The sequence below is a fragment of the Microcebus murinus genome, chromosome 12 (assembly GCF_040939455.1).
Source record: "Microcebus murinus isolate Inina chromosome 12, M.murinus_Inina_mat1.0, whole genome shotgun sequence".
NCBI classification, from domain to species: Eukaryota; Metazoa; Chordata; class Mammalia; order Primates; family Cheirogaleidae; genus Microcebus; species Microcebus murinus.
Genome location: NC_134115.1, coordinates 32,051,284 through 32,075,127, shown reverse-complemented (window position 1 = coordinate 32,075,127; position 23,844 = coordinate 32,051,284). Strand labels below are relative to the sequence as shown.

At 40.4% G+C, this 23,844-nt stretch overlaps 1 protein-coding gene across 1 annotated transcript in view; it reads left to right on the top strand.

Moving 5' to 3' along the window:
* LOC105856043 (histone-arginine methyltransferase CARM1-like) overlaps positions 1–20,361 on the top strand; it is a 248,807-nt gene extending 228,446 nt beyond the window's left edge. The window contains exons 12-13 of the mRNA XM_012737456.3: positions 5,115–5,204; positions 8,692–20,361. Coding sequence (XP_012592910.1) covers positions 5,115–5,204; positions 8,692–8,701 — 100 coding nt within the window. The 3' untranslated portion in view covers positions 8,702–20,361. The remainder of the gene's footprint in view (positions 1–5,114; positions 5,205–8,691) is intronic.
* Positions 20,362–23,844: the final 3,483 nt, after the last annotated feature.

Below are 23,844 nucleotides of genomic sequence, written 5' to 3'. Positions count from 1 at the left end.
GTGGGATGACTGAATGAAGGCATCAGGAGCAGACAATCCTCCCTTTTGAGAACTTAGTCTGGCATAATTGAACGAAGCAGCTAAGATATCATGGGCATGCAATCCTTTGCAGGAGGAAGAAAAGAAGGAGGGAGGAAGTGCTTTGTCTTATTAGATCAGCACCCTTGTGTGGTAAAAGGAGACCATATTTTGGAATCTGCTCTGTCTTGGTTCTATCCAGTCTCTTCTACATGCTGTTTAATACTGGAGTGACCTTGGGCAAGTTAACGAATCTCTCTAGCATCCCAGTTTCCTTACTTCATCATCTGTAAATAACATATATAATCATTGTCCCCACAGGCTTTTGCAAATATTAAAAGACAGAACAGAGTAGAGTGATTAACACATAGAAATCCCACAGTCAATCCTAGTCCCGATTTCTCTTCCCTTATTCTCTTTCTTACTCTCAATGTAGCCCTTCAGATGTTTTTGTTTTAAAAGTCTTATTTTCCTTGGTATTTTCTAAAAGCCTCAGCACTTCCTGAATGTCAGTGTTTTCATGCTATTTTTTTCAGTAAGGTGCTATCCCTTTGTACTGCCTGGGATAGGATCTCCCCCTCCTTTATTGTCAAATATTCTTTTAAACTCTGAACTCCTGGGAGAACTCCCTATGCAACCACGCAGGTGTGACAATGACTGCCCTTTTCTTCCCCGCCAGGACCATTTATGATTGTATTGTTAACATTTTATTTTTGACAGCCTCCCATCATTCTGGATCTGTCATTCATTTTATTGCTCTGGCAATAAAATAGAACCTATCTTTTTTTTATTAACTTTATGAAATTGATATCCTTAAAGTTCACAGAAGTCGTCTTTAAAGTTTCTTGATCATGTGTAACTATAAATTAAAACACTTTATATATATGTCTCCCCCAGGTATACCAATATTGATCTTTTAATTATGTGCATGTGTTACAGTAAAGATAACAATAGAAAGCCCAGAACTATTTAATAAATGTTTCTCTTCTCCCTTCCTCCCTGTCTCTCTCTCTCTATATATATATCTATATATTTATACATGCATACAGACACACTGTATATACCTATACACATGCATAGACAGATCTATGTGTATATATATATTTAGAAATTCATATATATATCTTAAGATATACAAAAATAGAAATCAAAAGGATGCATTGAAAAAATAAACATAGACTGATTGTTGGATCTAACTCAGCCACTGATCTTGTGCCAAAATATTTTGAAACATCATTTTTATTTTTGGATCCCTATAAAGACCTGCTATACCCAGTTTTGCCAGGGGATTTGGTTTGGAGAGAGGTTGACAAGCTTTGTGATTTATAAAACTAAAAGAAATGCTGATCAAATAATTAAAGCTTTGGAAGTTTCAAGTGCTACTTCTAATGGTCATAATTAAACTGCCTTACCTTGGAATTCACATGAAATAAAACTTCTCAATAGCTATGTATTTGGCTAACTGCATCAGAAGAATTGTGGGAGGAAATTGTTTCACATGCTTAGGCACGGGGAGACATAGAGTGTGTGGTGCAGCTTTAGATGACATATTTTTGTTCTGCAATATTACTCAGATTCTTCTCGCTCTGACCCATGTGTCTATCACATGGTTGGCATTTGCTCACTCATGTTGTATCCCATTATTTAAGATGTAATGAGAGTCTTATTGAACCATCCCATCTTTGGAAAGCCTGAAGAATTAGGTGAACATAACAAATATCTTACCCCTTAGTAGTTAATTAGAATCCAATGAATTCACTGGTGTTCTACATGTATTTGGTAAACAACTGCATTCGTTTCCTAGAGCTGCCCTACAACTTACCACAAACTGGGTGCCTTACAACAAGAGAAAATTATCCTCTTAACAGTTTCTGGAGTCAGGAAGTCTGAAATCAAGGTGTCAGCCGGGGCCACATTCCCTCTGGAAGTTCAAGGGAAGAAGCTGCCTTTTGTTTTTTAGCTGCTTGTGGCACATGGCAAGCCTTGGCATTGCTTGTAGCTGCATCACTCCACTCTCTGCCTCTGTCTTCACGTGGGCTTCTTCCCTGTGTGCCCTCTCCTCTTCTTAAAAGGACACCAGCCATTGGATTTGGGGCCCACACTAATTCAGGACGACCCCATCTTAACTTGGTTACATGTGCAAAACCCTATTTGCAAACAAGGTCACAATCACAAGTACCAGTAGTTAGGAGTTGAACATATATTAATATTTGGGGTGGAAAACACAATTCAAGCCACTATAACAACTAACTAAAAACTTAAAGATAATAGTTCAATACTCTATTCCATACCCCAGTGTATCATCCCACATTCTCTCTAGGGCAAGGACAAACCTCTTTGAAGAACACTTGTCTAGGGTCCAGGCCTGCCGAGGTTCCTCATTCCTTCCTTTATCTATCAGTAAATCCTCAGCAATTTGGGTCACTTTTTCCCAAGCTTTGTGCCACTTGTGTTTCTTCATCCCATTCTTCCTTGATGGTCAGCACTACTAAGCCTATATTCCACTATTGGGGGATTTTCTGTAAGATAAAATCATCGTGAATTACCATACTCTCCTGCATATGTTGCTCCCACATCCCCAATATCTTCTTGGATATTACAAAAGAAATGTTGGTATACAAAGCAATGGTTTTATAGTCAATCCTTGAACTAAGATACATCCCCACTTAAGCCACCTGTTCTGCCTCTATAAAGTTTAAAATGACTAAGTCTATCAACCAGGCTTTCTTAAAAATGCATATTGCCAAATAACTGGTACAAAAGAATTAGTAGTTATTTAGGGTTCTGTAGACACAGTCTGGGAGGAGTATCCATGAGCAGTCGCTTTATAAACATTGTACTATAACTATTGGGTTTGGGGTTGACCCTCTGGGTATCTTGGCACTAACATAACACTGCTTCTAAAGTATCTTGTTTTTCCTGCAATTTTAGGTGGGGACATGTTCTCCTCAGTCAGATGAATCAAGATCAAGTCAGGAAACCTAACTATTCCCCCACATCACCCCCTAACACACCCACACAGACACAGAAGGGCTTTGACAGAAGATCTCAGCTTCTCTGTTTCCTTCCATTAGGGAAGGTAGGATTTAACCATGGGTGGAGAGTAGGAGTGGGCATGAAAAGTGAGCATGAAGGGGCTATGTTATCATACCTAGTATTCTGAAGAAGAGCCTTGGTAGAGACTCCACAGCAAAAATATACCGATTGTTCTTCACAACCACAGCAGAAACCATTGAGTTCTTAGCTGTGACTAACCTGATCCATATATGCATCCATAAATACACTCACACATACCTCAGAGTACTCAATTTGCCCTTTAAGTTTTCCATTAATTACTTCAGGCGTCAAGATGGCAGATTTCATTTGGCAAAATGTGTAGGTATGTCTCTCCCTGACTTATTTACAGGCTGAGCTCTCAGCCTTTCTATAATTCCAGCAAGGTTTGGACCTCTCCTAAGGAGCTTATTGTCTCCACATCTAGTTTCCTAGGAATCTGTCTTTAAGTATCACAAATGTGGTGAACTACTGGATGTAGTCATCATAGAAGGAAAATTTTAAAACACAACAGTGTTGTGAGTCAGTTAGATGAGTTGAAAAAGGATCAAATGACATAATTGTAATTGATCTTTTTAAATGTATAGTTACGTTTTCCTCTTTATTTGGTCCCAGTAGAATCTAGAACTTGAATGATTGGCGTCACAGAATCTGACATTAAAGCCTACCCAGGTCACTATTGGCAATGACAGGGTGGGAGTGGAGCTGGAGGACTTTACATCATTCATTAATTTCTGAAATTAAAAAAAAAAGCCTAATAATCAAGAAAATTAAAATAAAAATATTTCATGATATTTTAACCTCAAATATTTAAATATTAAGGATTGGAAAAGGTGTACTAAAATTAACACTTTCATACTTTGTAGGTGAGGAAGTATTTGGTACACTTTCTGAAAGACATTTTAGCAATAAGTTTTGGGAACCTTAAATACATTAATATGCTTTAGCCTGGTGAGCCTACCTCTAGTTTATTCTAAGGAAATAATTGTAGATAGGGCATAAACATGTATTGCAAGAATGTCCTTTATAGCATTTCTGCTGGAAAAAAGTAAGTTTTTGTTATTACAAATAATATGTTATTATAAAAATATAAATATTCAACAATAGGGAATTATTAAATAGTGCTATATTCATGTAATGCCATTGAAAACTACATTTTCAAGAATTATGATATAGGATATCATGTATATCCTATATATATCCTGTATATCATATATATCCTATATATATTCATAGCACTTGCTTCTGTTGAGTAAAAGAAGGAAGATATGAAGCAATACTTAAGCATCATTTTGCTAAACATTTACATCTACAAATACACAGAGAGAAAAAATAGAAGAGAAATAGTCTATGATGTAAGCAGAAAGAATCTTTACTGTCATTATGAATTATTTCATTTTTTTATTTGTCCCTATTTTTCAATTTTTCTACAATATGTAACATTTTTATGATCAGAAGAAATATACGTATGATTGAAAATGACTAATAAAATCCTACAAATATGACTCCTTCAGATTAGTCATCCAAGATATGTTATATTAATATTACTTATCCTCTCACTGTAATTGCATGAGCCTTCATCTGAGGCCTCTTAGAATCAATCACATCTGTTAGCTATTTTACGTGTCAGTCTGAGATTTTTGCTCAGCCAATCCTTCCACGACTGAGATCGTTTTGGTACTTTAATGATGACTCATAAAGTGTCTCTGTTACTTAGAGCCATTTTCTGTCATTGGTGTTGGTAAAACTTCCGCCTTGCCCCTCAAAAGTGCTTTGATTAACCAGAAGTACCATTTACTTTTATAATTTTTAGATCAAGAAATTATAGCTATTAAACCCTTCTAATGAATAAACAAGGCTTTCAGTTGCCTCTACCAATATTAATATCATCCAAATAAATAGACATGAACATACATAAGATGCCGAACACACTCTCACCCTCACAAAGCATGCGTGTGTTAAGGATGGCTTGGATGTATGTGAATAGCTAACCAGCCTTGCGAGCTGATGTGTTTGTTTTTTGTTTGTTTTTTGCTATACAGACAGAGCTATGACATTCAGATCGTGGCACTGGTGAACCAAACAGGCTTCAGATCTGAGAGCATCCTCGACTTAAAGAATCCATTCTTTCGGTAAGAAATGCTCCCCCCCCACACACACTTCACACTTATGTCTACAAAATCTCCATTGCCCCGAGGACCAAGTTAAAGAGATTCAGAGTAATTTCATCTTTCCTAAAAGGAGAAGAAGTATCTACTAGTTATCTTCCTCTCTATGGAGACTTGAAGTCTGATACGGAGTGGAATGTTTTATAATCTATTAAATGGAATTCAATATAAATGTAACAATCTGATAGTGAAACAGAGAGCTCGGGAGAGTCCTACAAAGGAAGCCTTCACATCCTCCAGCTCCAAGTGGGCTCAGTCTTCCAGCCGGGCTGTGATGAGCAGCGTGACCCCAGGCAAAGTCACATTTTCTCTTTCTGGCATTCGGTTTTCTCATCTGCAAAATGTGGAGTTTAAAAATGATCTCCTTTGACTTTCATTCACTAAGGAACGACTTTAGGTGGCAGTTAGTTCAATCCACCTAAAACATGAGTCCATTTGAATTACGTTGTTTGAGCCTCATCCAATGTGTAGATCATGTAAGCCAAGACATGCCTCTCTTTAGAAGCTATGCAGATTTTGCCTGAGACAAAGAACTTGCCACAATAAGATGAGTACAACAAATGTTTCCAGAAAAAAAACTCCCCATCTTTACACCTATTCAATATTAGCCAATTAAAAATCCACACATGAAATCAACTACACAAATAAAACTACTGGACACTGTCATTCTTGATTTCCTTATTTAAAAAAAAAAAAGACACATTTTCCTCATTTATATAATGTCTCCCTAAGGCTTTTATTCAAAGCATTAGGTGTCTATAGTATTGAAAATCTTGAAGAGAAGAGGAAACTGAGGAAACCAAACCAAGAATTCTTTAGCAGAGATAAGAAAATGAGATTTTGACCTTGAAGTAGAGGAAAAAGACAGGCAAAGCTACAATGGTATATGCTGTGTGCAAGTTGTCACACATGGTAGGGATCTTTGAAACCCATTGCCCATTAGCAATATGGATCCCTTCTTTAATTTTGAGGGAAGGGAGGAGCCATTCCCGTCCCACCTTCACATGATTATGCCATGTAGAGCAAAGGACACAGAGGGTAGGCTGCCTACTCACTAGCATGCTGACCCACTCGGGACAATTTATTTAAGCTGCCAGCCTAGACCTTAGTGTTTTCATCTGTAAAGTGGGATAACAAACACATACTTCACCAGGAGTGCAAGGATTTACATAATGTGTCCACGTACTTAACAGTTCACATAATTGGTTCTAAAAAATGCTCATTTCCTTTCTTTCTCCATTTTTTTCTGTTCTGTGCTCTCCAGCTCTTTCAATAAGGTAAACAGATGATTTGTTATGTATTCCAAACAGAACCATTTTGATTTTGAAAAAGAATATGAATATTTGGAAGGGTCTGGGTCTGGGTATAACAGAGAATGAGATCGCTACAAACTCCCTGGTTTCATGGTTCCAGAGAGTCTTATCAGATACCAAAAAAGCAGACAAATAATTTCGGTTAGTGGTAAGTTTTCTGAAAAAGATAAACTGAGTAATATCTACCTGATTGCAAGACTTACCATAAAGCTACAGTAATCAAGACTGTGCAGTACTGATGAAAGGATAGACTTGTAGGTCAATGGAATAAGATGTAGGTCAGAAACAGACCCTAACATATAAAGTCAATTGATTTTTGGGAAAGTTGCAAAGAAAATTCAATGGAGAAGTGATAATCCTTCAGAACTGGTCCTGAACTAATTGGATATCGGTAGCAATAAAAAGAATGAACCTTAATGCATATCTCATACCATCTAAAAGAAATAACTTAAAAGACATCATAGATTAAAATGTACAACCTAAAAACATAAAACGTCTAGGGTAAAACATAGAATCTTTTCAGCCTTAGGTTAAACAAAGATTTCTTAGATACCCCAAAAATTCAAAAGAAAGAAATGACAAATTTATACTTCACCAAAATTAAGAACTTGTAATCTTTGAAAGATACATTAAAAGAATGGAAAGACAAGTCATATATTTGGAAATCAAAAACCTTAAAAAAAATATCTGTTTTATAAAAAGAACTTGTGATATAATACTCTCAAAAAAGTCCAATAATAAAAAAAACTCAGTGATTAAAAAGAAAAAGCAAAAGATTTGCTTCACCAAAAAAGACACAATAGCAAATAAGGATGTGAAAAGATGTACAGTATCATTAGTCATTAGGAAAATGCAAATTAAAACCATAATAAGATACCACAATTAGAATATCTAAAATAAAGGAATCTGGCGATACTAAGTGCTCACAAAGATGCAAAGCTACTGGAACTCTCATTCATTGCTGATGGGAATACAAAATAGTACAGCCACTTTGGAAAACAGTTTGACAGTTTCTTACGCAGTTAAACATTCACTTACCTCGTGACCCAGCAATCTCATTCCTAGGTATTTACCCAAGTGAAATGAAAACTTGCATTTATACTAAAAACTATATTTGAATGTTTATTGCACCCTTATTGGTAATCACTAAAAACTGAAAACAACTAAAATGTCTTTCAAATGGAGAATGAATAAACTATATTTCATCCATACAATGGAATAATACTCAGCAATTAAAAGGAATGAAGTACTAATACATATAACAATATGAATGAGTCTCAAATACATTATACTTAGTGAAAGAAGCCAGATTCACAAGGCTACATACTATATGATTCCATTTATGACATTCTGGGGAAAGCAACATTATACATACAGAAAACATATCAGAGCTGGGGTGAGGGGAAGGGTTGGTTATAAGGGAGTATAGGAAAAGTTGGACAGTGATGATGGAACTTTTATATATCTTAAATGTAGTGGTGCCAAAACATGGCTGTATGCTTTGTCAAAACTCAAATAACTGTATACTAAAAAGGGTAAAGTTTACTATATGTAGACAATTTTTTAATTACATAAAAACTTACAAAGATTAGAAAGGGCCTACATAAAAGAATTACAGAAAAACAGCAGAGCGATATGCTAGAAATTGGCAAGGCCAGGAATTGGAGGTGAGTGTTATTTACATTGAGTCTCCTTGGGACCTCTCCAAAGAGGTGGCATCTGAATAGATATCTAAATGTCAGGAAGGAGCCAGCAAGGGCAGGTGTGTGAGCAGAGCTTTCCTGCAGAGAACAGCAAAGGGAGGGGCCTGAGGCAAAATGAGTCTACTGAGTAGCAAAAAATACGTCAGTGCTCAGTCTTTGCTATAAACCTATTGAAAAGAAAAAGTTCTTTCAGGGAACAAAAATCTGGATCATCGTCTGAGATCTGAATTTAGGCTATGCATAATCAAACTTACTAAATATAGTGGGTAAATATAGACTTAAGGCTGCCCACAAAAACTCCAGGGAAAGGAATGGGAGTGGGAATGGGGAAGGGGGAGGAAGGGGAAGAAGAGGACGTGAAAGCAAAACTTGCTTATAGCTTTGGATCTGGCTAGAACTTATTTCAGTGTCACGGAATCACCTTCTCTGTTTTAGGTTTTCTTAGAAGACAGTGACGAGCCAAGCAATAAGAAAAATGAAGGCCTGGGAAGTTCATCGCCATCCAAGGTCATATATACTTCATGATCTATGCATTCTAAACTTCACAAGGATATTTAGGTTCATTTCCTTTTTCTTTCCTAACTCTAAAATTTGTGTCCTAATGTTATTGACAAGTCTATTTCTTGTCGCTTGTTGCATTGGCTCTTTATAGCTTTTTGCATGTGCCTGGAGAACAAATGTCTTTTCCTCTTTGGTTTCTCTTTATTATTCTAGCAATGCAAACAGCATTGCTTTCATTTTTGAAGTGTTTTAAAAGAAATTTCACAAAACCCTACCTCATATTTCTACATATGTAATATGTATGGCTGATATAAGAGCATGTTAGCAATCATCCTCTATTTGCAATTTTAATCTGACTATTTCTGCAAATATTTTCAACAAATCAACAGCTAAGTTCCTAGCTCAGCAATGTGTTCAGAATTTTTGCCTTATTCATGTCATGGAATAATATGATGTCACGAATGCTCTTCATTGTCAAGAGTCGATGAGTCTGTGTGTAATTAAGGAAATAAAGATGGAGCCTTTGTCAGTTCTCTTAGGTTTACAATAAAAAACATGCAGCGTGAGATAGCAGTGAGGCCCCTCCTTTGCTTTGAGACATTTGTTATATGTCACACGTCAAATGGTGATGAAAGATGATCTCTCAAAAGAGCAGGTTTTCCCCTGGCCCAAACAACTCTTATAAAAATGGATGTCACATCAGCACAACAATCTAATGAAGCCCACCAGGCAACCTGCTCACTCTGTAGGGAGAAGTGGAATAAACAGCAGCTACATATTCTCATCCGTCAGGCAGTCACCCAGAGCTTTCAGCTTTCCACTCTGGTGCTTCTGCTCTTTCTGGCCACTCAGTCTGAAATAGTCTTCCCCTTCTGTCCACATGAGCAGTCTCACTCACATCACCGCAACGCTCAGCTCCAGTACCTCCTCACCAGCATGCCTTGACCACCTTCTACACTTGCTGAAAGTACCCCTTCCCACCTTTGACATGTCCTCTGCTTTCTCCTCTTATCCAGTCCTTTCTTGCAGCATTTTATCACTTCCTGCCCCAAACACGCACGCATCTTTCTATTCTATTAAACTCAAGTTCTTTCCGGGCTGGATGTGTGTTCAATTCTTTTTTTAGTTTCCCATATTGCCTAGCAGTATGCCCAGTGCATCAAAGGTCCTCAATCAATATACATTGATTACACAGATTGATCCTAAGTTCAGAGCAACTAGAATTGTTGTTCAAACTGCCTTTCAAGAATGGTAGGCAGAAACCCTGGATGGCAGAAATATGGCTGCTGCCGCTGTCTCCACCCACATGCAGGGCAGACATTAATAATGGATCCCTGCACTCCTTCCTGCTGCACCTGGATGTGACCTCACTGTCCTTCTCAGCTGGACACTCTAGGAACCCATTGTCAGTCTATAGATGTGGGCACAAGAGATGAAACTCATGACTTTTAAGGATCTAAAATTAATATTATTTCTCTGAGCAACCCTGAAGACCTATAATACTTATGAATTTGTAATTTTCCTAAAGCACAAACTTGGTATAGATATATGCTACAAGATGAGTGTGAGGAAACAACTGTCTTTTTGTTAGCCACTCAGAGGATGCATCTCTCAGTGCATGAATGCAATAACTTCCCTGTTGCATTCTTTAAAATTGCTATTCATCACCTTCATCTTAGTCTTGAAAATTTAAATAAGTTCTTAGTAAACGTTACCATAAAAATGATATGATGTAGGGTGGAGCTTATTTCAGTGGGAGAATGTAGTAACTTTACTAATTATTCCAACCCTGTATCTACAGAATTATTAAGAATCAAGGTGGATTATCAAAATGTCAATTTATTATATTTTATGGTAGAAATTTATGCTACTGTATTAGAAAATGACCTCAAAGCATGTGTTTCATTGAGGTAGTTAATTTTATGAGTCAATGTGACTGCACCAGGGGTGTCTATCATAAATATTATTTCCTGGTATGTCTTTGAGAGTATCTCTGGATGAGATTAGCATTTGAATAGGTGAATTTAGTAAAGTAAACTGCCGTCCCCAATGTGGTTGGGTATCGTTCAATCTGCTGAGGGCCAGAATAGAACAAAAAGGTGGAGGAAGGAGGAATTCACCTCTTTTGCTTCCTGACTGCCTGCTAGAGCCCCAGCTCATGCGTCTTCTCCTGCTGTCGGACTGGGATTTACACCCTTGGCTCCCCTGGTTCTCAAACCTTAGAAGTAGAACTAGAATTTCACCACTGGCCATTCTGGGTCTCAGCATGCAAACAGCAGACTGAGAGACTTTTCAGCTTCCGTAATTGTGTAAGCCTATTCCTCACAATAAATGTCTTTCTGTATGTATAACCTGTTGGTTCTGTTTTTCTTGTGAACCCTGCCTAATACACCTATTGTGAATATCAATAGTAGCTTTGGATTTAGGCAAACCTTGGAAATCTTAGTCTTTTGTGAAACTCTCTAGGCATAGTAAAGGTACAGCCAGAATGATGAGGAGTTGCAGCAAGTTGGCCAGAACTGATATCGGTAACTGCTCTGAGGCAGCCCATGTCTTGGGGTATGCAGTTAGGACACACATAGGGGACTTCAAAAACACACAAGCTAAGGAACTCCAGGACACACACCAGTACATCACTGTAGAGGTTAAATTGTGCCTTGACTGCCAGTAACACAAAATCCTGACAGAGACTATGTTAAACAATAAGGAAATTTATCATATCACACAGCAAGAAGTCCAGAGGTACAGTGGGCTCAGGATTGATTACTCAGTGATTTTGTCAAGAACTGAGATTTTTTTCCTTCTTTTGCTCTGCATCCCACGTCGGCCCCCATCACAAGCACAGGGTGACCAAGGAAGTTGATCACAACAACCCCATTAGGTATGTGCTATCATTAACCCTATTTAACAGGTGAGGAAGTAGAGGCAGGAAGCTTAAGTAACTTTCCTGATGATATGCAGCTAGTTGGCAATGGACCTAGCATTCTAAACCAGTCAATCCACTCCAGAGTCTGTGCTGTCAACCTTTGAAGCTCTCTATACTACAAGAAAACCTTTCCAAAAGTAACCCGGAGACTTTTCTTTATGTTTCATTGGCCAGAATTGAGTCACATGGCCACTTCTAAACCAATCACTAACAAGCATAGGATTACAAAAGGGGCTAAACCAATTAAGATTTATCACTGAATTGGAGTTCTATAACTTTGGGAATAAAACCAGGGTTCCATTCCCAAAGAAAGGGAATGGACATACAGCATGGAACCAGCATTGTCTGTTATGAGGGGCTGCCTACAAACAATCCAGTTTCACTAATTCCATTTCCTCTGCTTTCATAAGTTAGGATAGCATGTGATGCCAGTTATCCATGCATGTATCTGCGCTTCCTCCAACTTGCTTGCAAGCACCCCCTAGACAGGAACAAATCTCACACATCTGCATATTCCCCACAGGGCCCAGCATAGAGCCTCACACATTGAAAGTGTTCAAGAAACGTTTGTTCATTGTAATTGAATTTTCATTCTCAGGTCTACTTAATTGGAGAGGTCAACAGTTGGCCATGCTCTAGGCAGGCAGATAATACATTTTCACATTGATCTTGCAATCAAATGAATTTTGAAAAATTTTCCTTGCCATGCAAAATAGCATGAAATCACACATTAATATAGGTCAGTGCAAAAGCCCAAACTTAGTAAATTGTTAGTGTCTTGCACTCAACACCCTTGAAGGTAACACATTAATGTCACATTTTTATTATGACTTGACAGTTCTATATTCAAAGAGACACATCGGAAAGCCATAGACAGAGCAGGCTACGTTATTTGTAGGGCTCAGTTCAAAAAAATGTGGAGCCCTGGTGGGGTGGGATGGGTCAATCACTCCTTTTCATGGTCCTATTGCTCCAATCCACAGTGGCCAGGTGACACCCAAGAGATTGCAACCTACCAATACCTGGATTTGGGGTGGGCAAGAGGGCCTCACAGAGTTGCCTACCGAACACACTGTGACACTACCAGCCCTTGGCAGGGACTGGCATTGTCTTGTCCCACTCTTGAAGCAGCAGGACACATGTCTGGACACAACCATTCCTGTACCTGTGCTCAGACCCCCACTGGGGCCAGAGTGCAACAGCAGAACTCAAGCCCCACCACCACCAGCGCAACTTGGTTGCTGCAACAGTCAAGGGGCAAGAGCAGGGAAGGGGAGGCCAGGCAGGGCCCAGGGTTTGGCACATGGATGAAAACTCATCCCAGAGAGGCAGCCAGGGAGCAGGACCACCCATGAGCTGGGGCTTTAAGTCTCTGGCTTATGCTCCATTGGCCCATCATACTTCATATACAAATGCAAATTTAAAGATATAATTATTAAAGATTTCAAGACAGTGACCACAGAGCACTAAACCTTACACACTTCTGAGCAGGGAACCCTGTGTGATTGTACCGATCACATGCCCTAGCCATAGATCCTTGTTTAAATTGAATATCCATATGTGGAGAAGATAAACACCATTCAAGAAGTGCTATCATTTCAAAAGCTTATTGAATGAATGACCTTATCTAATGGAATGGGGGAAGACATTGGCAATGAGAAGAGTAATTGCTCACTGCACAAGTATCCATCCTATATGACTCCATTTAGCTTTTCCTCCCTTAACTGTATGCCATGTTGACTTAGGACTTTATCTTGTAGGCAGGTACTAAGGAGCCATTTTTTAAGTGGAGGAATGATCTAATCCGATTTGTATCTCTTTGGTGGCAGAGGGAGGAGGGAGGAGGGAGTCAAGGAAGTAGAGACTATAGGTAGGCAGAGCAACCCAATTCTAGATCAACTGTTATGGAAAGTGACATTGTAGCATGGTGGTTAGAAGGTGCAGGCTCTTTAATTAGACATACTTGTGTTCAAATCCTAGTTCTGCCATTTAGGAGAGACATAAACTTGGGCCAGACACTTGCTTTCTCTAAGCTTCAGTTTCTTTATCTGCTAAAAGTAATAACGGTAGGATTCTTATGAGGGTTGAATGAATGATAGCTAGGATTCTTGTGAAGGTTGAATGAAATGATATATATGAAGCACTTATATTCAATGAGCCCAGCTCATTGAATGTAGCTGTTATCATATGAAATGGATTATTTGTTTCTCTTTCCCTCTTCATGATTATACACTTTCTAAAACCACTGTTTCCAACACAAAAGAAGAGGGACACATGCTTAACCCCCATCAGCCAGTCTCTCTTCCCTCTGCAGCCTGCAATTCTTTAAGAGCAGAAGGGGTGACTATTTATTCCTTCCCTTACTTCATAATCTTATCTTCTATCTAAGGAGGGCAGCTGCAAAATTTAGGCATCAAATATGGAGTGACATCTTATCCACTTTATAGGAGAAACTTCTGGCTGAATCCCTAATATATGAAAAGAATTTAGAAAAATCTACTCACCATACGTGGCTTCATTTTAAACATATTGTCTTGCTACATAAATCACCTCATTCATTTATGCATTCCTTCATTTATTCATCCTCTACTGCCCTGGGCCAAAAAGCCTATGTAAAGGAAGAACTAAAGGATGATGATTTTTTAAAAAAGAAATAAAAACACATTAGTTTAATATTTATAGTATGTCATCCTCATGGAAAACATAATTCATTATTGTTAAAATGTAATAAGGAAAGTAATGAAAATCCCACGTGTAGGTAACTTATCAGGACATAAACAATTTGGAGGAAACAACAAATGCAGTTATACACTGGAAGCACCAACGGCTGTTGGTATAGTTTCCCAGGTATTAGGAATGCCCAGAAATCAGAGTGAAAGGATGTGTTCATCAAAACAAAAACTCCAGAACCAAGTCCTTCAACAGTGGAGGGGCTAAGAGCACGAGTTTTGAATCAGTCAAACCAGGTTCACACACATGTGGAGAGGGGGAGATGTAGGGATTAAACCGACAACAGCTGCAGAGGGCTGTCCTGGGCACTTAAATGCGGGTCCATTAAGCAATGGTCAGATAGGGAACAGGTGTGATGCTCCATGATCTCCTGGGCCCTCGTAGTCATTTGGAGATGTTGGTGCTGAACTAGGGCAGCACCAACATGGAGATACAGGTGGTCTCGAGAGAGCTACTCCTCAAACTTTGGTGTGCATATAAATCACCTGAAGATCTTGTTAAATGTAGAGTCTGGATCAGTAGGTCTGGGGTGTGGCTTGAGATTCTGCATTGCTAATAAGCTGCCTAGTGAGGCCAGTGCTGCTAGCCATACATCACACTTTGAGTAGCAAGGGAGTGTGTTCTGTTCAACTCTCCTGTTGTGACAACCATTACAACCCTCACCCCCTTTTTATTAAAACTTGCCTTCTTGTTCTCTTTTTTTTTTTTTCCTCAAAGCACTGCCATGTTCTTAATCCTGAACACCAGAGGTGTAATTTCAGAAAAGAATAGGCACAAATTTTTACCGTATTTGACACATCAGCTAATCCATTGGCACGCCATTGGTTGCAGAGTGCTCTGTACTGTTCCAATCCCGGGAGCATCAGAAGACTGTGTCCTAACCCTCAAAGAAATAAAAATCGTCTGTGAATATTCACCAGTAATCACTTATTGAATGCCTTCTATTAGGATAAGAAAACTCACCGGGAAAACCAAAGCCATTGATTCCTTATTTAATCTAAGTCTCGGTTTTCTTAGAAACATGGATACTAACACACATCTCAAAGACTTACTTCAAGGGTGAAGTGAAATGAACCTGAAGCTGCTAATAGTTGCTTAGTTGGTGAATGGTTGCAGTCATCTCCTTTAGTTCCATAGGGTTGTGGTATAGACTTCATGAGTAGAAGGAGTTTCAAAAGGGGAAATCTTTTGATCCTCTACGATCTGAGGCCATCTCTGTTGAGATACAGGGAAGTACTCAGGATTTCAGGGGTCTTTCAGGAACCCAGATTCCTAAGAGGCACCCAGACCTGGTGGAGCCACACCCCTCTGTGAGTCATACTCTGAGATCAGCAGACCTGCCCGGTGGTCTCAGGTTCTTCAGTAAAACAGAGTCCCAGCTCGAGGTGCTAGTTTCCACTGAATTCTCAGTGGAAATCAGTCTCATTCTACCAAGCAGATTTTTTCTGTCCCATCTGTGAAACCTGTTCTATTCCTGGTTAGGAAGTATCCAGAACCCTAATCCAGTGTACAGGTAACTCTGTCCCAAGTCAGCTGCTTGGCCTGTTCTCACCTGGTGCTCCAGTTTTCATAAATCTCTGTGTTGTGCATGGAATCCAGGTCTCTGCTTTGTACTTGTATCTGATTACTGGGTCTCTTTCTTTCCCATTTGATTTTTAATATTTATGGAGTGCTTCCTCCCAGGTAGGCATTGTGGGAGAAGTAAGTGCCATCTGCGAATGTTTCCAGTTTTCCTCTCCTTCCAAAAATGTAAGAGAAGTTCATTTCCTAGGCCCTTTGAAGTTAGGCATGGCCTTGTGACTTCCTTGATCCATACATTGTGAGCAGAAATGATGCCTGTCACCTCCATGAAGGAGCATTTAAGAGAAAGTTGAGTTTCTCCAGGCTTTTCTTCCTTCTCCCTCAGTTAATTGTGAAAGTCCTCTTGAGTTAACAATGTCATCCCATGGTGTAGCCTCCTTCGTGGGATACCTATCATGAGACGATCTCCCCTGTCAACCTATGTTATACATATAATTTGAGCAAAAAAATAAACCTGTGTTGTTTTAAACCATGGAGCCCTGGGAATAAATAGTTTCATTGAAGAATTATCAATCCTATGCTAAACAATACAGCATGATTCCGGGCACTGAGGATAACATAAATAAACAAGATGAAGTCCTCCCTTTTACATTTTAGTGGGAAGGATGCATGCAATAAACATATGAGCAAGTAAGGAAATGATGAGTGCTATGAAGAAAATGACACTGGGAAACCGTGTGCAGAGTGCCTTGGAGGCTGCTACTTGAGCAGCAGTGCTCAGGGAAGCCTCGCTGGAGTACTGATAGTCAAGCTGATGAGGAGGAGGTGGCCTCATAAAGATTTAGAGAAAAGAATTTTGGCAGAGGGAACAGCAATTAAAAGGTTTGAAGCAGATTGGACTGATCCCGTGTGGTGTTCATTCTGGTTACTTTTGATAATCAGACCAGTATATGAGCAAGAATGGAAACAGGAAAACCACTTAGGAGCCTGTTGCCATAGAACAAATGAGAGACGGGTGTTAGGACTAGGCTTTTAGTAGTGAGGATGCTGAAAAGCAACCTAGTTTGGGGTCTATTTTGGAGACAGCAGTCACAGAACTTGCTGGTAGATTGACTGTTAGTAAGAGAGGGAAGGAAGAATCAGAGGTCAACTCCCAGGGTTTTGGTCTGAGTAACTCAGTGCCATTTACTCAGGTGGAAAAGGCTGGGACAGGAGCAGGTTTGGGAGGGAAAATCAAGAGTTGGGCTGTGAGTAGGCTGGGATTGAGATGGCCACTTGGCGCTGAGCAGAGGTGTGAAGCAGGCAGTTAGATGCATGTGTCTGGAACTCAGGAGAAGCCCTACCTGTAGTGAGGGTTTGGAGAGCCAGGAAACATACAGATGATAATTAAAGCACAGGACTGGGTGAGATTCCTTGGAGGATTATGTAGGGAAGGGAGCCAGGAGCAGAGAATCTTTGAGAGCTGGAGAGAGGCGAAAAGGTCTTCAAAAATGACAGAGAGTTTTTCCCAGGAAGGTAAGAGGCACGCAGTGACGTGGGACAAGAGGAGAAATCGCTTCAGGAAGGAGAGAGAAACAATTTGTGTCAAAGGTGGCTGCGAGGTCAAAAATGGCAGAAACAGAGATTTGGCCATTGGAACACGTAACATGAATGTTGTCAGTGACTTTGAAAGCCATTTCAAGGGTGAAGAGTGAAGAAGATGTGACAAAAGTAGAAAATCTAGACAGCTCTTTCCAGGAGTTTTGATGCAAAGAACAGAAAAATGGGGTAGGAGTGAGGTCTCTGTATCTGAATCTCTGCCTCGACAACATGTATCACACCTCATTCCCTCCAGCTTTGGTTGGACATGGGTCCCCAGCCTGGTCTGTGTGTGGGCTGGAGTCCTTTCCTGAATTTTAGCCTCAAAGCTGGGAAGATACACCTGCCTGACAGCCCACCCCCAGGACAAATTTCTGCCAACCAGAATCCCCATGTAAAGTGATAGTAAACCACATGCCAAGGAGAGATATGGACAAAAAGAGAAAGACAAAATAAATAAATTTTTTCTTCACAAAACCAGAAATGTTCTGTGCCACTAATGGCAGTCAATGATAATGCCAGGTCCCCAAAAGGCATGACCATCAAGGAAGTCAAAACCCTCACCACATCAGCCATCATAAGCCAGGTGACAGACGGTCACAATGCTGGCAATTACTTAAATTTAACTTTTGAATTGTCAACACATTCACATGGTTCAAAATTCAAAAAGTAAAAAGGATACACAATGACGTCCCCATCTGCCCCCTGTTTCCCCCCGCCCCCAGCCCTCCAGTTCATTCCCCCAAAGAAACCAAGGCTAGTGTTTCTTGTCCATTCTTCCACATGTACATCAAATACACACGTATTCTTCCCTCTCTCCACCTTTTGGCACAAGTGGCCTTATACCTTCCATCTTATTTTATGTCTGCAAAGCCAGGAATTTGGCAACAGAGAGAGAAGTAGATTTTTGCAGCTTCACCTAACAGCTACTGAGCTCATGATAAGCAGTTGCTCCTTAGGTAGTAGCCATGATAAATGGAGTCTAAATTGAGTTCTCATGAGTCTGGAAGTATCTGTTGCATGGGGTTGACCTATGAGGGGGTGGAAGATACCTAGGAGAACAGCAGTGGGAGATGGGACATTTGTGCCTACCTTGTCTTAGGCCCCCAGGTAGGCAATGGAGCCCTGTCACCACCAGCTCCCTTCCAGCACTTCTGGGACAGCCCTGCCCTCCTGCCAGCACATCCAAGGTCCTTGGCTGGCTCTCTCTGAAGTTAATCAGCTGCCAGGATCACCACCTGTCCCTTGTCAAAAGTGGCCTTGTATTGCAAACGCCTCCCTCTTGCCTGACTATCCTTGCAAGCCTCCCTCAGGGTTTGCGTTGTAACCAGGTCCCTGTGCTCCAGGTTTGATGTCCCACCCCCTGCTGCTTGCCTGAGTCTCTCTCATAGCAGGGGGCAAATGCCTGCTGAATGTGAGCCAATTCTGATATATAAAAAAAAAACAGAACCCAGTTTTTTAAATGACCATCTGACACACCAAGTGAAGAGAAGCTCCTTTTCAAATGCTTCCCAGCTGTCATAACAGCATTGTGTCTGAACAGCTCAGTCATCACAGATGCAAGGAGGGCAATTTTATTTTATTTTCGACCTAGTAACAGGATTTGTGATTAGAATTCAACGTGAGCTACTTAGAACAGCTACTTATAATCACATCAATTAACATTTGCACATTGCTTTACTGTTTATGAAGCCCTTGTATGTGCACTGTCATAATACGTTAGGGGGTGATGGTGGCTCCAAGTAGAGAATAAAACTGTTATTATTTTACTACCTAAGCTCAGAAACAAGGAGGAAACAGATAGGTTCTTACAAAAGAGAATATTAAAGCAGACGACGGAGCTAAGCACAAAAGAATAAGCATTACCGTTGCCAAAACCAGAGAGGCTGAAATGGAAACATTGCCAATTCGAGGATTCAGGATAGACACATGGTGGGAGGAGGATATAGCCAGTGTTCAAGGCTGAGGGCTGTGGAGCAGCTGTTTGCCAGAGTAAGCTTTTTGTTCTTTTATTCATAATATAAGTAATAACATAGCTTTGAATTAAAATATAGCAACTGCAGATAAACCAAAAGAAAATAGGCAGTATATTGCAGGCTTCTCCACCCAGTATCTTATATGGTCACATTCTTGGGAAGAGTTGCCTGACATTCGTCTCTACTGATGCCCCAACTTGCTGCTGCTTTCTCTTTTTCCCTAAAAAGTGTTACTGGTTCCCTGTCCAATCTGCTGCCTCTGCCGGTGGTTTGGGAATAAACATTTTCTGAGCTGTTGATGACTCAGTCATGGACTTAATTGCTGATAAGCTCATTTCCTGGAGAGTTGGTACACATAGTTGTCTTTTGTCTCAGAGGCCTTATCGTACAATAGGTCTGTGTGAATTGTGAAAACATTCAGCTTGATTATTGTGATGGCAGTGAAGCAAAATCATGATTCGCTGCACCTGGCAATTTCGATTTGCCAATTTTGAATCAATATTTTGCTTATCGTGCTTTCCCCCAAAGGGTCTTAAGGACTGGCTTGCACACATCTTGTGCATCTACTTTCACTCTCAGTCCGTTTGTCTATTAGGTTCTCCTGCATGCAGTAGGTGTTCAATACATGTGCACTGATGGGAATTTCTCTTTCTTAGAGTATGATGAGGCCCCACTGTTGAACTGGTGGATTCAGTAGGCTTTGTATTGCATAAACTCTTCCAGTATGAAGCCATGTCCTGATGATAGTGAGAGCTGCAATGCTGAAGTGCTCCCCCTGCCCCCTGAGAGTAAACATGTGGGAAAGTGTGACGGTCAATAGCATGACTGAAATATGATGAATCTGATTGTGTGTGTGGGGTGTGTGTGTGTGTGTGTGTGCGCACATGGGCATTGTTACTTTATTCCTGGGCTACAAGATGTTCCTAGCATAGGACCCTTCTACCAGAAGCAAGCTCTTGGGATTCTTCTTCTCTGACAGTTCTTTTCTCGAGACTCCCAACCTCCAGAATTCTTGTCCATTTTATGGACATTTTTTTATAGTTGTGTCCAGATGCCTCAAGTGAAAATTGATCTCAATTCTTGGAGAAAATCAGACTCAGGCTATCCTGGGCAGGACACAGGGGGAGGTGAGCTTTCTGGAATAAAGACTGGGGGTGAACAAGGAAATGGAAGAAGAGCAGGAAAGTGACCAAGAAGATTAATACTGGCCTGGCATCTCTGGGACACAGTCGAGGGGCTCTCTCTGGAAAGCTCTAATGGTGTTAAGCCTGCAGTCACCCCAAACCTTATCCTGGCCCAGAGGTGATGTGAGGAGCAGAGATGGGCACAGAAGGCAGGCTAGGAGAATGAACGCAAAGAGAAGTTGAATTAGAGGAAGAAAAGAAGAGAGGAAAATTGTAAGTGGAATCAGTGGAACCAGCGGAGATTTATCAAGAGCCCGTTGCCCAGGTGGCTGTAAAGAGAACCTGTTTACCTATCTATCCATTCACCCACCCATCCTGCCTTTTTGCCAAAAAGGATGTAAGCTAGTTCCCAAGGATAAATTGCATATGATGATATAGTGTAAACTATAATTGGGCAAAATGACACAGAAATACAAGGATGAGACAAAAGGGAGCCAGGAACAGAGCTGAGCACATACACTGTGCTGTGTCACAGGACTGCCTGTGACAGTGAGAAGCAATGTTACATATAAATGATGTGAGCATCCTGCTAAACCTGGGGACTTGGCCTATGGCATGTGTTGTCCTCTCCAGATCAGCTTCTCTGGTTGTGTCTTGCCCGGACTCAGCCACATGCATTGGGCTTTGTAAAGTGGCCTGTATGTGCAATGGGTGGCAGGAGGAAGACAGGCTGAATGTGTGCATTCGTGAGTATTACATATGTTAAAATGCAAATACAAAAAAGTGCTTCACTTGCATGAGGCAAATTAACAGAAAGAACCCACCCGACTATAGAAAAAACCTTGTCAGAGGTTATAAAACAGCAACATTAATTTTTTCACAGCTCCAAAAAAAAAAAATAGCAAATTTTAAAACTTTTTTTGAGTTAAAAAGAAAAACTCCACGGATTTAAAAGTGTGTTGGCAGGGCCTATGAGATTCTTTTCTAATCTGACATCTCCCTCTACTGACAGTACCTTCTCTCACTTTTCCCTTGCAACACAGCAGGGAAGTCCTTTGAAAGTGGCATGGCTATGAAATGCCTTTGAGTTCTGGCTCACAGACCGGAGAAGGACCAGGTTTTGTGATGGAAGATCATAGGCTCCTTTGGGGTCTTGGGGAATTGGAGCCGTCTCCAAGTTCAATCAGCAATAGCGTTCACGTGTGCAGGGCTCAGAAGCGAGACCTCAGACAAAGAAGTGACAGAGTGGTCAGTAGGAGTGGATGAAAGAAAAGAAGAGGAGGAGGAGGATGCCCTGACCTTGTCCGTTTTTCGAGAGCGTCAGGCAGACAGTTAGGAGCAAAACAACAAATATTAAGACATTCGTTCTCTCAATGCCTTTTTGCAGCATTTTCTACTGGGGGCCATCCATTTTTGACTTATAAAATCCCAGTGTTGGGAAACTCACTCCTTCATTGCTGTTTCACAAGCTTATTGTTAGAAGGCTGTTAGTTATGATGAAACTGGAAACTGCTTCCCCACAATTTCATCCTTTTATCTCATTTTGCTGTTCAGTGTGATAAAGATAGAATCTGTCAGCTCACACATTTACCCAACAAATGCTTCCCCATGAGAACCCCATGAGACGAATATGGGTAAATTGCCCATTTCAAGACCTACTCCCTACCCGCCCCCACCCCATTATAAGCCCTTGAGGGCGAAGATCCTGTCTTATTCCCCTTTTTTCCCAGCCTCCAGGCTATCAAATCCTTTAGGGAGGCTTTCTAGGTAGTGAGCGCTTCTTGAACATAATCTATTTAGACATTGCATCAGTTGAATGAGTGATAAGCTATTGTTATCCCCATTTACAGGTGAGAAAACTGAGTCAGAGAGAAATGTAACTTGCACCAGGCCACATAGCAACTGTGTAGCAGAGGCTGGCTTGGAAACCATGTCTCTCTGATATCAAAGCTTGGGCAGTTAAATCCATGGAATTTTACCCTCTTTGCCCCCAGACACCAACAGGCACAGAAAAGACCCACAGTTGTGTTCACGGTACTGAACTAAATTGTGATAATTCCAACTGGAAATTTGATAAATTGGGGTCAAGAGTTTATGGTAAAACAAGTTAGACTGTCTCTAGACCCCAGCTTCTCCTTAGTGATGCCACTCATTCTGCCCTCTTTTTTTTTTATTTCAGCATATTATGGGGGTACAGATTTTAAGGTTTCAATAAATGCCCTTCCCCCCCCTCCCCCCAAAAGTCTGAGTCTCCATCATGACCATCCCTCAGATGGTGCGCATCTCACTCGTTATGTATGTATATACCCGCCCCCCTCCCCCCTCCCACCTGCCCAATACCCTATTACTGTAGTACCTATGTGTCCACTTAGGTGCTACTCAGTTAATACCAGTTTGCTGGAGAATATATCTGGTGCTTGTTTTTCCATTCTTGGGGTACTTCACTTAGTAATATGGGTTCCAGCTCTAACCAGGAAAATATAAGATGTGCTATATCACCATTGTTTCTTAGAGCTGAATAGTACTCCATGGTATACATATACCACATTTTATTAATCCATTCTTGGATTGATGGGCACTTGGGCTGTTTCCACAGCCTTGCGATTATGAATTGTGCTGCTATAAACATTCGAGTGCAGGTGTCTTTTTGGTAGAGTGTCATTGGATCATTTGGGTAGATGCCCAGCAATGGGATTGCTGGATCAAATGGTAGATTCACTTGTATCGCTTTAAGGTATCTCCATATTGCTTTCCACAGAGGTTGAACTAGTTTGCAGTCTCACCAGCAGTGTAGGAGTGTTCCTCTCTCTCCACATCCATGCCAGCATTTGTTATTTGGAGACTTTTTGATAAAGGCCATTCTCACTGGAGTTAATTGATATCTCATTGTAGTTTTGATTTGCATTTCCCTGATGATTAGAGATGATGAGCATTTTTTCATGTTTGTTGGCCATTCTTCTGTCTTCTTTAGAAAAGTTTCTGTTCAAGTCCTTTGCCCACTTTTTAATGGGGTTATTTGATTTTTTCTTGCTGATTTTTGTGAGTTCTAAGTATATTCTAGTTATCAGCCCTTTATCGGATACGTAGGATGCAAAAATTTTCTCCCATTCTGTAGGTTGTCTGTTTACTCTCATGACTGTTTCTTTGGCTGTGCAGAAGCTTTGTAGTTTGATCATGTCCCATTTATTTATTTTTGTTGCTGCTTTGATTGCCTTTGGGCATTTCTTCATAA